At 40.8% G+C, this 12,500-nt stretch overlaps 1 protein-coding gene and 1 pseudogene across 3 annotated transcripts in view; one reads left to right on the top strand and one right to left on the bottom strand.

Moving 5' to 3' along the window:
• Positions 1-12,500, top strand: part of LOC147022395 (1-phosphatidylinositol 4,5-bisphosphate phosphodiesterase delta-4-like) — a 68,399-nt gene that overhangs the window by 4,378 nt on the left and 51,521 nt on the right. The window contains exons 1-2 of one of the 3 annotated variants that reach the window (XM_085893252.1): positions 11,389-11,425; positions 11,575-11,736. In XM_085893252.1, the coding sequence (XP_085749378.1) occupies positions 11,404-11,425; positions 11,575-11,736 (184 nt within the window). In that variant the 5' untranslated portion in view covers positions 11,389-11,403. Of the gene's footprint in view, positions 1-11,388; positions 11,426-11,574; positions 11,737-12,500 lie in introns of those variants that run through there. The other 2 variants (XM_085893250.1, XM_085893249.1) reach the window with 2 other exon arrangements.
• On the bottom strand, positions 952-2,400 carry LOC147022396 (uncharacterized; annotated as a pseudogene).

Raw genomic sequence — 12,500 nt, 5'->3', positions numbered from 1 at the left:
CTTGGAGGTGGCTTCGCGGCTCCACTTTGTCTTTTGCCACTCATTGTTTCATAAAGTAGCTGAAAAGAAAGATATTCATGGTGAATTGATTGGAGAACTACAATAACAATTAATATAATGACAAAATAAAACAATAATAATTCATGATGAAATCTCAAGTTCTAAATACGACAAGAAAATCTCTTTGTTCATTGAGAAAATATACACTTGATGTCACCAGCTGACGGTGGGCCGCCGACCCACCGGCCTCACGTCGGGGCTGACGTTGGCCCAACGTTGACCCAAAGTCGGTGTGTTTGCTGAGTTATCACATATTTAGCACTTTCCTATATTATAAGGGCTGCTGGTCACCATGAATGTGCTCTATATCCCCACCAGAGCATCGTGGTATCCTGCCAGTGAATCAATGAGAGCTGGGAGACCGGACTAAGTTGTGAGGAAACCGGGAAAAACTGAAAATGGGTGAAGTGGGGAGGGGGAGGGATGAGGAACGATGGAACTCTCACGAGATTGGTGAAGAGGCGAGAGGTGGGAGAGCGAATTGGTTTTGTGGTTGGACCTTCAGTCCTTCACCACGCTAATGTATCATCATACTAAAATATGCAATTTGGTGTCTCTGTCTGTCTGTCTGTCTGTCATTTGTCTGACTGTTTTTTTGACCGCGATACATTCAGTCGTTACTTATCCAATCTCAACCAAACTTGACAGAAGGACTAATAGGCCAGTGGCCAAATTAAAAAAGGGGCCTAAAATTGTGAGAAACCCCTACCCACGGTTAGAACAAGTCACAACCTATTTTTTCTTGAAGAGGGATGTTCGGGGAGTTAGAAAATCATGGTTGTGAACCTGAGATCATTGCACAACATTTTGAAAATCACGTTTACTTAATATGTACCACCGCAGACTGCAAAAATGGATTTAATCACCACAGATTTTGGCTCATATTGGCTCATAAATTTGTTAATGCTGGTGCTACAAACACAACTTTGGTCCCAAAATGTGAGGAATGATGACATATATATATCTGTAAAAACCACTTGTGATGTAACAAAGGCTTTTGTGTGACCTCCAGGCAAAAATAGTGGAATTTTACTCAACAAATCAGCTTCGGGTTCACCAATAAATATCAACTAAACAATTAATTACTTCAAAAATATTGGACTTGCAGTCATACTTGTTACATCAACATAATCCAAGTTTATTTACCCTTTGAAAAATATATCTAATGATTTTATTGTCACTGAAATTATAAAGTAAAAACTGAAATCATATATCGCCCCACTAATGCTGACCAAGAGAAATCCCGAAGCAGATGTGCAACATGAAGAATTGACTTAAGATTCTGACACAATTGTGAAAGTGACTTTTACAGACATCATGTTGAGATAAGCTATTTCACATATGACGATAATGAATTCATAACATGCACTGTAACTTATGTACATCTATTACATGAAGTAATACATGTTGTACATTTAAAAGTTCAGTCACGCTCTTCATCAGTGCTGTCGTCAAAGACAACAGAATCATCAACATTTGGACAATCGTCTACACTACACGAGCAGAATTCAGTGCAGGTCAGTCCTGCACAAATACAACGACATGTTCTGCTCTGCCTACAGTCATTGTCGGTGCAGCGTAGGTTTTGAAGAACTTTGGGGATGTAAATATCCTCCGAGGAAGTTTGATCAACAGCCACAGACGTGAGGAAATGTCTCACCTCATCATAGGACACACAGTGTCCTAATTCATGAAGCATGTCAATGAGATGCTTGCTTCCCAATTCATGATGCACCTGCAAGGCTAAACCAAGCGTTATTATGGAGTACACTCGACGGCTCTGTGATATTATATTGTGACAAATGGCGATCGTCCTCAGGTTGTTCTTCATAACACCTTCATCACTACAGCTGGTTACATTCGTGTGTGATTTCTCACTGGTGTACCACTGAATAAAGTCATAGAGTGTATTAGGAACAAATTCTGCACAGTACTGAATATCTGTTTCCTCGACAGGTGCATACATATTTCCAACATGCTCGATATCAGCCATGTGCTTCCTCAGGATACCAGCTGCAGCATGCAAAGTATGCATTTCACTATCTGTGGCTGATGGTACATCAGACGGGATGTCTTCATATTCTGGTTCATCAGTCATGCTCTGCAGAATCGTGGCTTTGCTCAGGGCATCACATAAGGTCACAGAAGAAGAGCATATGATGTCAGTGTGGCCATCAAATGTTACACAGACTATTTGGTCACCATAATATTTAGTTCATCTCTCCTTCAACTTCCAAGTTTTATACTGTTCTGCATTCGTGGTACCCAGAGAAACCAAATATCCAACGTATTCATCTTTCAGATGAACGAGGGTCGTCACTGTCTTAGTTTTGGAGAACACAGTTTGTTCCAGAAAACATTTCAGTTCATCAAAAGCTTCATCATGTAATGTGCCCATTGTTTCCTCTCCTGATTTACGAATTGCAGCAGTGATGTTCCTTTCTGAAATATAGTGTGAATAGCATAACCTGTGGTACTTGGCATCATAGCTAAACAAATCTGGAAAGGCAAGCATGCGCATGTGTATTTTATTGTCTTGTCTTTTGTCAGCTGCTGCCAGAACTTTTTCTCTGGTGGACTGTCCAGTTCCTGTAGATACCGGTGTAAGCTTGTTTCTGGAAGTGTTGGATTTTCCACAAATGAAGCAGTTAGTCCTGATGTCAAACCCAGCTGTTTCATTTCTGCTGATTCTTGCGTGTTCTGTTGCCGCAGATGTGCATGGCTGCTGGTCACTCTCACTGGGGTTGGATGTGGAGATATTTGACTTGCTGGTATACTTGGCCCGACACGATTTGTGGAATGATACTTTCAAATCAAGACTCAATATGTCTTGTTGCAAAGGCCAGATACTTTCGTAAACGTCATCTTTTCTGATTTGACTTGCTTTGAAGATTGCACTCAAACCATTAAATGTTGGGTTCTTTCCAAGTTCTTGCTTTTTAGGGTTGAGGGGTTTAAAGCATATGATGCAGTGGTCAGTGACAAATTTTATGACGCTTCACAACAGGTGGTTCCAGATCCATTATAATTGCAGATCAATTGTCAGCATAAGCACCTGAAATGAAGTATATATCAGTAGTTTTAGATAAGTTAATAATTAATTAAAGATAAGTATATATCAGTAGTTTTAGAAAAAGTCAATCAAGCTCAAAATTGATTTTCTGCAACTGGATTTAAAATCATTCTTGTTTGGTTAATGCATATACATGTATTATAAATTAATCAATGTCAGTTACTTTTAGGGGGGGGGTGACATATGGTTTCGGTAATAACTCTATTAATTCAACTGATTTATCTTTATGAGTTATGTTTCTAAAAAGGAGAATGATAGAGAGTTATTTTGATGTAATATGTAGTAATACAACTCAAATACTTATGAAGAAATTAATTGTTTAGTTGATATTTATTGGTAAACCCGAAGCTGATTTGTTGAGTAAAATTCCACTATTTTTGCCTGGAGGTCACACAAAAGCCTTTGTTACATCACAAATGGTTTTTACAGATATATGTAATCATTCGTCACATTTTGGTACCAAATTTGTGTTTGTAGCACCAGTATTAACAAATATATGAGCCAATATGAGCCAAAATCTGTGGCAATTAAATCCATTTTTGCAGTCTGCAGTAGTACATATGTAAACGTGATTTTCAAAATGTTGTGCAATGATCTCAGGTTCACAACCATGATTTTCTAACTCGCCAAACATCCCTCTTCAAGAAAAAATAGGTTGTGACTTGTTCTTCCTTGGGTAGGGGTTTGCCACCCAAAACCTCATTTGGCCACTAGCCTATAAGGGTCACACGTTGGAGGTTTTAGTGACTTCATTTGCCCCCCTCCCCAAGGGGGTGTTCCACCTTGGGTGAAGTCCATGTTGAGATACATAATAGGTTTTCATGGTGTTTAATGGAACACAACTTCTGGACGTAACAATTATTAAAATCAAAAATAATTCAATCAATTCTATCCAATGTACAATTACATTTTTAAAACAGTCGTGATGGAACATCGGACGATGTAGAAGCACGTAAGTCCATTTCCTTTGTGCGTGCTCAGCTGGAGGAACATTTGATGATGGTTATTAAGGCATTATATACTTATCGCATCTCCCCCAGACAAACAGATCAGAGCTGTAACCCTTTTCCTAAGGTTCGTAAGCATTGTAATACCCCAGAGGGAAATTTGGAGAAAATTTGACAAACTTACGCATGGGCAGTGTATCGATTAACAGTCGCTGGTCGACACACCTGTCGGTACTATTATAACCTGTTATCCAGTTCCGTTAGGTCGTGGGCGACTCGTGGTGACATTCATGATCAGATGTCTTCAAACATCCCTATCCTGCACTGTTTTCCAAAGCTCTGGCAGAGACAGCTTTGTTGTAGCCTTTTACCCCCATCCATTGGGGGTTATTCCATTGCCAATCGGCTTGCTATTGCTTGCCAAGCCAGCAATTCCTTATAAACCGTTTCGTTGGAGTGCTTACTTAAGTGCTTGAATCAAACGGAGCCACCTGTTGAGCACTCCACAACCTGAGCACTCCAGCATTTTCACTTTCCTTCTTCACTGTCTGCAGTAGTTTCATCAAGTCCTCTTTACTTTCTGCCAACAGAGTTGTATCATCAGCATACCTTAGATTGTTGATATCATGTTCCTCCAATTCCGATTCCAGAATCCGTGTCATCTAAGTTATATTTTTCGTTAAAAAATATTATAACCACAAAAATTAATCGGTCAATTCCATCCAATGATAATGGCATAATGATAATAATTATTAACACGGAAAGGGGAGGCTGGAAGGATGGCCGAGAGATATGCACACTCTCCTCGAAGCTGTCTCGCCTGGGTTTGAATCCTGACCCAACTGTCATCCTGGTGTCATCCCATCATCGCGGTGTTTCACAGGCAGGCGATTCATCAATGTGTGCCGTTTCTTGGATGGATATTAGCCTGGCGTTCTGTCTGCCAGCATTAGCTGGTGGACTTTAAAGATCCCAATGTCATTCACAAAGAGAGTAGCTGAGCTATCGGCAGCACCCTGAACAAATTACAAATTTCTGCCTTAACCTTAGTCGAACTTCACGCCTGGCCAGCCGGTTCATCCAAGACTTGGGTCAAGCTTTCCCCAGCCAACTGCACAATAACGTGGGGATAATTGTGGCTGTTAAACAATAAGAGGACTATTAACAAACCGCCATTTGTATGGCATGCCTGGTGTTGGCTTAATCGTTAGGGTGGTGGGCTTGGGTGCTCAGTTCAAATCCCCCTCTGCTGTTGAATTAATACCGGGTGGGGTTGACTGCCTGTCATCCTTCTGAGGTTGGAAAAATGAGTGCCAGCCTGCTGGTATCGTGTGTCGGAGTGGTCACCCTTCCAGTGATGTGTCCAATAGCCAAGGAGACTGCTTAGCCAGCACTAATGCTCTGTACTGAGTATGGTCCCGATGGATGGATGGATTTGTAGGGTGCATTCGTTCACACGGTCCCCTCCCTCCGACCCCCCTCGTAGGAAGTGGGTATATGAGTTACAATAAATGTGAGTGTGTGTCTTCTCCATAACTCCAAAACCATGAAACCTAATAGCCCGAAACTTTGCATGTATACCAAGGGAACTCAAAGGTGGTGTATGAATGAAAATTGGGTTTTTTGGTAAAATTAAACACCCCTTTTGAAGATAAGTAAAGGGTTTATTAAATTAAAAACAAAAACAGGCTTACCCTTGGTCAGCCCATATAAACCTCGGAGAGGTCTGAATCCACCATTCTGTTTTGGCCTTCTCAAAAAACCTTGGTGATTTTCCACGATGACCTCTCGTGGACGAATTAAAGTATATAATCTAAATCTTTCTTCAGATTTGAGAATCTGAGATGGTGGACTAAATAACTGTCTAAATCTGGAGTGAAATCTGAAATTTTATGAAATTACCGATTCTTATAACTCGGCGTATTTACGTATTTACACCAAGCAAGCAAGGCTGCAATCTGTCCTCCGGATTTACAAACTGCTAAAGCACTAAACTGAACGTTTTCTACTGTTCGGAGAATTCTATTGAGTGAAGAAAAGAATGTGCCAAAAGCGTAACTTCATTGCATGCAATGGAAGTAATCACGATGAAACTCTCATCATCCAAATGCCTGATCTTCACTGTATACATCGCTAATCACATGCCAAGCCAGCCATTCCTTATCAACCGTTTCATTGGAGCACTTGCTTGAGTGCTTAAGCCACTTGGCAAGCACCCTCCAAGCTGCTTGGTAAGGGCTGCCCACTCTGAGCTCCCAGGTTTATCACGATTTTTTGGGATCACATTTTTACAAGGTTAATTGTGATTTTTATGGGAATTTATAGCATCACAATTTTTGAAAAGGTTAATCGTGATTTTATAAGATCACATTTTTTATAAATGTTGGTCGGGATTTTATGGGATCACATTTTTTACATGGTTAATCGTGATTTTTATGGGATTTTATAGGATCACAATTTTAAAAAAGGTTAATCGTGATTTTATAGGATCACATTTTTAAAAAAGGTTAGTCGTGATTTTATGGGATCACATTTTTTTTTACAAGGTTAGTCGGGATTTTTATAGGATCACAATTTAAAAAAAGGTTAATCATGATTTTATAGGATCACATTTTTAAAAAAGGTTAGTCGTGATTTTATGGGATCACATTTTTTTAAAAGGTTAGTCATGATTTTATGGGAACACATTTTTTACAAGGTTAATCGTGATTTGTATGGAATTTTATGGGATCACATTTTTTACAAGGTTAACCGTGATTTGTATGGAATTTTGTGGGATCACATTTTCTACAAGGTTAATCGTGATTTGTATGGAATTTTATGGGATCACATTTTTTGCAAGGTTAATTGTGATTTTTTTAATGGAATTTTATAGAATTACATATTTTAAAAAGGTTAATTAATCGTGATTTTATAGGATCACATTTTTTATAAAGGTTAGTCGGGATTTTATGGGATCACATTTTTTTTTACAAGTTAGTCAGGATTTTAATGGAATTTTATGGGTTCACATTTTTTACAAGGTTAATCTTGATTTGTATGGAATTTTATGGGATCACATTTTTTACAAGGTTAATCGTGATTTTTATGGGATCACATTTTTTGCAAGGTTAATTGTGATTTTTTCAATGGAATTTTATAAGATCACATATTTTAAAAGGTTAATTAATCATGATTATATAGGATTTTATAGGATCACATGTTTTTTTAAAGAAGGTGAATCGTGATTTTATGGGATCACATTTTTTTTTAAAGGTTAGTCGTGATTTTAATGGAATTTTATGGGATCACATTTTTTACAAGGTTAATCGTGATTTGTATGGAATTTTATGGGATCACATTTTTTGCAAGGTTAATTGTGATTTTTAATGGAATTTTATAAGATCACATATTTTAAAAGGTTAATTAATCATGATTATATAGGATTTTATAGGATCACATGTTTTTTTAAAGAAGGTGAATCGTGATTTTATGGGATCACATTTTTTTTTAAAGGTTAGTCGTGATTTTATGGGATCACATTTTTTACAAGGTTAATCGTGATTTGTATGGAATTTTATGGGATCACATTTTTTGCAAGGTTAATTGTGATTTTTAATGGAATTTTATAGGATCACATATTTTAAAAGGTTAATTAATCGTGATTTTATGGGATTTTATAGGATCACATGTTTTTTTAAAGAAGGTGAATCGTGATTTTATGGGATCACATTTTTTTTAAAGGTTAGTCGTGATTTTATGGGATCACACTTTTTTACAAGGTTAATCGTGATTTGGATGTAATTTTATGGGATCACATTTTTTGCAAGGTTAATTGTGATTTTTTATGGAATTTTATAGGATCACATATTTTAAAAGGTTAATTAATCGTGATTTTATGGGATTTTATAGGATCACATGTTTTTTTAAAGAAGGTGAATCGTGATTTTATGGGATCACATTTTTTTTTAAAGGTTAGTCGTGATTTTATGGGATCACACTTTTTTACAAGGTTAATCGTGATTTGTATGGAATTTTATGGGATCACATTTTTACAAGGTTAATCGTGATTTGTATGGAATTTTATGGGATCACATTTTTTGCAAGGTTAATTGTGATTTTTTTAATGGAATTTTATCGGATCACATATTTTAAAAGGTTAAGTAATCGTGATTTTATAGGATTTTATAGGATCATATGTTTTTTTAAAGAAGGTGAATCGTGATTTTTATCGGATCACATTTTTTTCTCGGGGTTTTAAGCAATCTCACAATTCATCACTTATAAACACACGAGCTCCCACCTGTGCGGGGAAGGTGTGGGAGTGTGGAGGGGGGGGGGTGGGGAAGGGATGGGAAAGGGTCTGAGTATGGAGGGAGGGGGGTGGGGAAGGGATGGGAAGGGGTGAGAGTATGGAGGGAGGAAATGGGGTAGGAGGAGGTGGGATGAGGGAGGAGAGGAGATGGGGTATGAGTTCGGAAAGAGTATGGGGGGGGTGGGGTGTGGTGGGAGAAGGTTGGAGGAGGTTGTGGTGCTCTCCACCTGGTTAAATTTAGTGACAATAATGTCGATATTTGTTCTGTGCACCAGCAGCCAGAGCCACTTACATTGCCAAATATGACCCAGTCGTTTGCAGATGTCTTTCACGGCCTTGAAAGGTTCATCCTTCCCTATCATATTGAATTGGATGAAAAGTGTGTGCAGTGATCGAACCTCCATGTGGAGTTCCACACAGCTTGAATGATAGTCTCAAGCAGAAGCTCGATGACATGGAATCACGAGGCATCATTACACCGGTGATTGGGCCCACAGACTCGGTGCACAACCTCATGATCATCCAAAATAATGATAACTCGTTCCAGTTATGTTTAGATCCAAGGAATTTAAATAAAGTGCTGAAATGAGAGCACCATCAGATCCTCACTATGGAGGAGTTAATCAGCTGGTTAGGAGGTAAGCGGGTGTTTTCTTTCTTGAATCAAAAGGACTTGTTCTGGCAGGTTCGACTAAACAACAAAAGTACATTGTTGTGTACTTTTAACACATCTTTTGGAAGATATTATTTCAACAGAATGCCTTTTGGACTCAGTTCTGTAAGCGAAGTACTGCAGAATCGCAATCAGAGCGCCTTTGGTGATCTTGAAGGGGTGTCTTTCGTTGCCGATGACATGATTGTGGCTGCGGCTGACAAAGCTCAACATGACAAGATTGTGGACAAACTAATCCAGCGTGCTCGGTCTAGTAACATAAAATTTAATCATCAGAAGATTCAGTGGAAGATGTCAGAGGTCAGCTGTATCGGTCACTGTTGAAGGACTTCGGCTTGATGTGGCCAAAGTACATGCAGTCACAAACATGCCAACACCCACATCCAAAGCGGACCTACAGCGTGCCTAGAGAACTTTTAACTACCTCTCGCGTTTCGCGCCTAACATGTCTACGATCATGGCGTCGCTACATGACTTACTGAAGAAGGACGCACAATGGCAGTGGCACCCTGAGCACGCTGCATCATTCAACATCCTCAGGCAGGCAATTTCCCATACACCAGTACTGAAGTTCTTTGAGCCTTCCATGACAGTCGCCAAAGCTGGCGCATCATCTACTGTCCTTGGAGCATGTTTGCTACACCAAGGACAACCAATTGCCTACGCATTTCATTAGCTATCAGTGGCAGAGCAACACTATGCTCAGATAGAACTGCTTTGTGTGGTTTTTTAGGTAGAAAGGTTCCACCACTATGTATATGGGACTATGGGTAAATGAAATAGGTGTAAACAGACCACAAGCCATTGGTGACCATTGGTAGAAAACTGCTTCATAGAGCATCACCAAGATTACAAATGATGTTGCTTCATCTTCTTTGGTATGACTTGGAACTCGTGTATGTTCCTGACACTCTCTCTGGAGCCCCTACCGGCACTGTGCTAACTGCCAGCGTTTTAGTCAGACATGCAGATGAGGGTACACCAGTTGGTATCCCAGTTACCAGTAAGCCAGCATGACCAAGGATGTTGATAGGGACTGTCAAACAAGGGCTCAGGAAGGCTCTCGAGTCTGGTGAGGATTTGGGTTTGAACCTGCTGATGGACAGGAACGCTTCCATAGCAGGACCACCCTACTCAGCTGAGCTATTGATGAATTGAAGGCTCCGAGACGGGCTACATACGACAGAGCGACTCTTGCAACCACATATCCTGGCAGATGCACGTCAGCAGGTGGTGAAGAAATTTTACGACCGGAACTCCAAAGAGCTCCCACCACTTACACCGGGTGAAAGCGTCCGCATCTAGCAAGAAAAGGTCTGGGAGCCAGCAGTTGTCACGGCTATGCACCATTCACCCCGTTCATATCATGTGATGACGCAAGACGGCCAGCTTTACCTCGGGAAGACCGTTGAGCTTCCTCCACCTATTACCCCACTCCCAGCGGAAGACCATTTGGCGAATCACGCCGCAACAATACCTCAGTCACAAGATCCAGCTGAACAAGCATCCTCAGCTATGCAGCTTGAAGCAGTGTTGACACAAGGAGCCACACCTCCGATTAGTTGCTCTTCTCGAGCTAAGAGACTACCCAGCATCTCAATGATTATGTTGGGTGAGAGTTTGAGTTGCCGAGTTAATTGCTACTCGACTGGGGTTCATTTGTTGCAATTGTTTTTTTTTTCTCTCTCTCTGTTTTAATTGTTTGAGTAATTGGGGGGTAGTAGTAGGCCTGGTGTTGGCTTAATGGTTAGGCTGGTGGGCTTGGGATCTGAGGACCCTGAGTTCAAATTAATACCAGGTGGGGTTGACTCTGCCCATCATCCTTCTGAGGTCAGAAAAAATGAGTACCAGCTTCCAGGTATCCTGTGTCGGAGTGGCAACCCATCCAGGATTGCGCCCAATAGCCAAGGAGACTGCTTAGGCGGCACCAACGGTCTGCACACAGAGTATGGTCCCAATGGATGGATGGATGGATGGGGTAGTAGTAATTCGTTTTGGCCACTAATGTGAGATTTTGAACTTTGAGGAGGAAGATGTTATGAGTAGTTGTTGTTGTTGTTGTTGTTGTTGTTGTTGTTGTTGTTGTATATGACAGTGGGTGAATGCAAAAAATAAAACAGTTTGTCTGTAACCTTCGTAGTGGTGTGGTGGTAGTCCAGAGGGAGGGGGTGTGAGGTGGGAGGATGGAGGGGATGGGGTTGGCAAAGGTTCAAAATCCCTTCCTCCCTCCTCTACCATTTTCATTATTGTGTGATCCGCTTCCTCTTGGTTGAAGAATGTTAAACCTTTTTTTCATGAGTTGTGCAGCAATCGCTGCTAAAAACAAGCGAAACGCCGAATTCCACTTCAAACTGCCATGGATCATAAATGTTTGCAAAGTGAGTATTTTTTTTATTTTCAGTTAAGCATGGTCAGGACATGGATATGTGCTAAAGAAACCCCTTTCCCCATCATGTCGCAAAGCTTTGCATCACTTTCACTATAATGTCTGCCTCCACTCCCCCCCTCCCTTCTTCACCACCCACAGCAGGCTCACAGCTCGATGACAACCTCAGGGCTATGTGTGGTGGGACTGTTGTGCAAAAGGTTAAGGCCAATGGCTGGAAGAAGGATAGAAAGATGATCCTGCAGCAAGATCTCGCCACCATTCGCTTTCAATCAAACAAGTTCACCAAGTCCAAGACACTATGTGAGCAGCACCTGTGAACATCATGTGTTACCATTCACTACCCAATTGTATTAATTGACACCAATTATATGTATATATGAACACGACCCCTTATCTCCACCAAATTTAGCATACTCTACATGCTTGGGAGTACCTGTGACTTCTGAGTCGGTCACGAGCTCCATTAAAATTGGCCTCTTACTCCCCCCCGAGGGTGGGGACGATGACCCGAACGAAAGGTAGAGAAATGTATGCATACCGTATTAGTCCAGGTAAACTTTCGATTTCAGGTGGGTGGTGGTGGAGTATGGGAGAGGAAGGGTGGGGGGTGCAAGCAGAAATTTTATCCAGAGGAATGGGGCTGTACACATGGCATTGAGCAAGATATTGTACTGACACCACAATTCTCTCCCAGAGGGAGCAGCAGATGTTTACTGCTTCGTGAAATTCAGGAAGCGTAAAGTGTTCACTTGGCACATTATTTTGTGCGGTGTGTCATTCATTGCACTGCGGTGTCCTTGCCAATCAGCAACCGCCCAGCTGTGTTTGTGGCCATTTAGCCGGTTTGTGACTTCTCCGTTCGCCGTTTGTCCTCAACTCGCCATCGGTGACACGAGTAACGTCATCAGTATACATTTTTGTCGCATTGCATGCGACACTCGACAGACATCCTGAAATGACGTCATCCGTTTTATCCTCCGTCACCAATAAGCAATGGACACATCGTTGAGTTTTCTATCTGGTGATTCATTGTGTGATTGTTTCCCCCTCCACGTCATCTTTCC

Source organism: Eptatretus burgeri, chromosome 8, assembly GCF_056783735.1.
Source record: "Eptatretus burgeri isolate ZD-2024b chromosome 8, Ebu_testis_v1, whole genome shotgun sequence".
In the NCBI taxonomy this organism is placed as follows: domain Eukaryota; kingdom Metazoa; phylum Chordata; class Myxini; order Myxiniformes; family Myxinidae; genus Eptatretus; species Eptatretus burgeri.
Note: the sequence above shows the minus strand (reverse complement) of the source record. Positions and strands in the feature narration are given on the sequence as shown.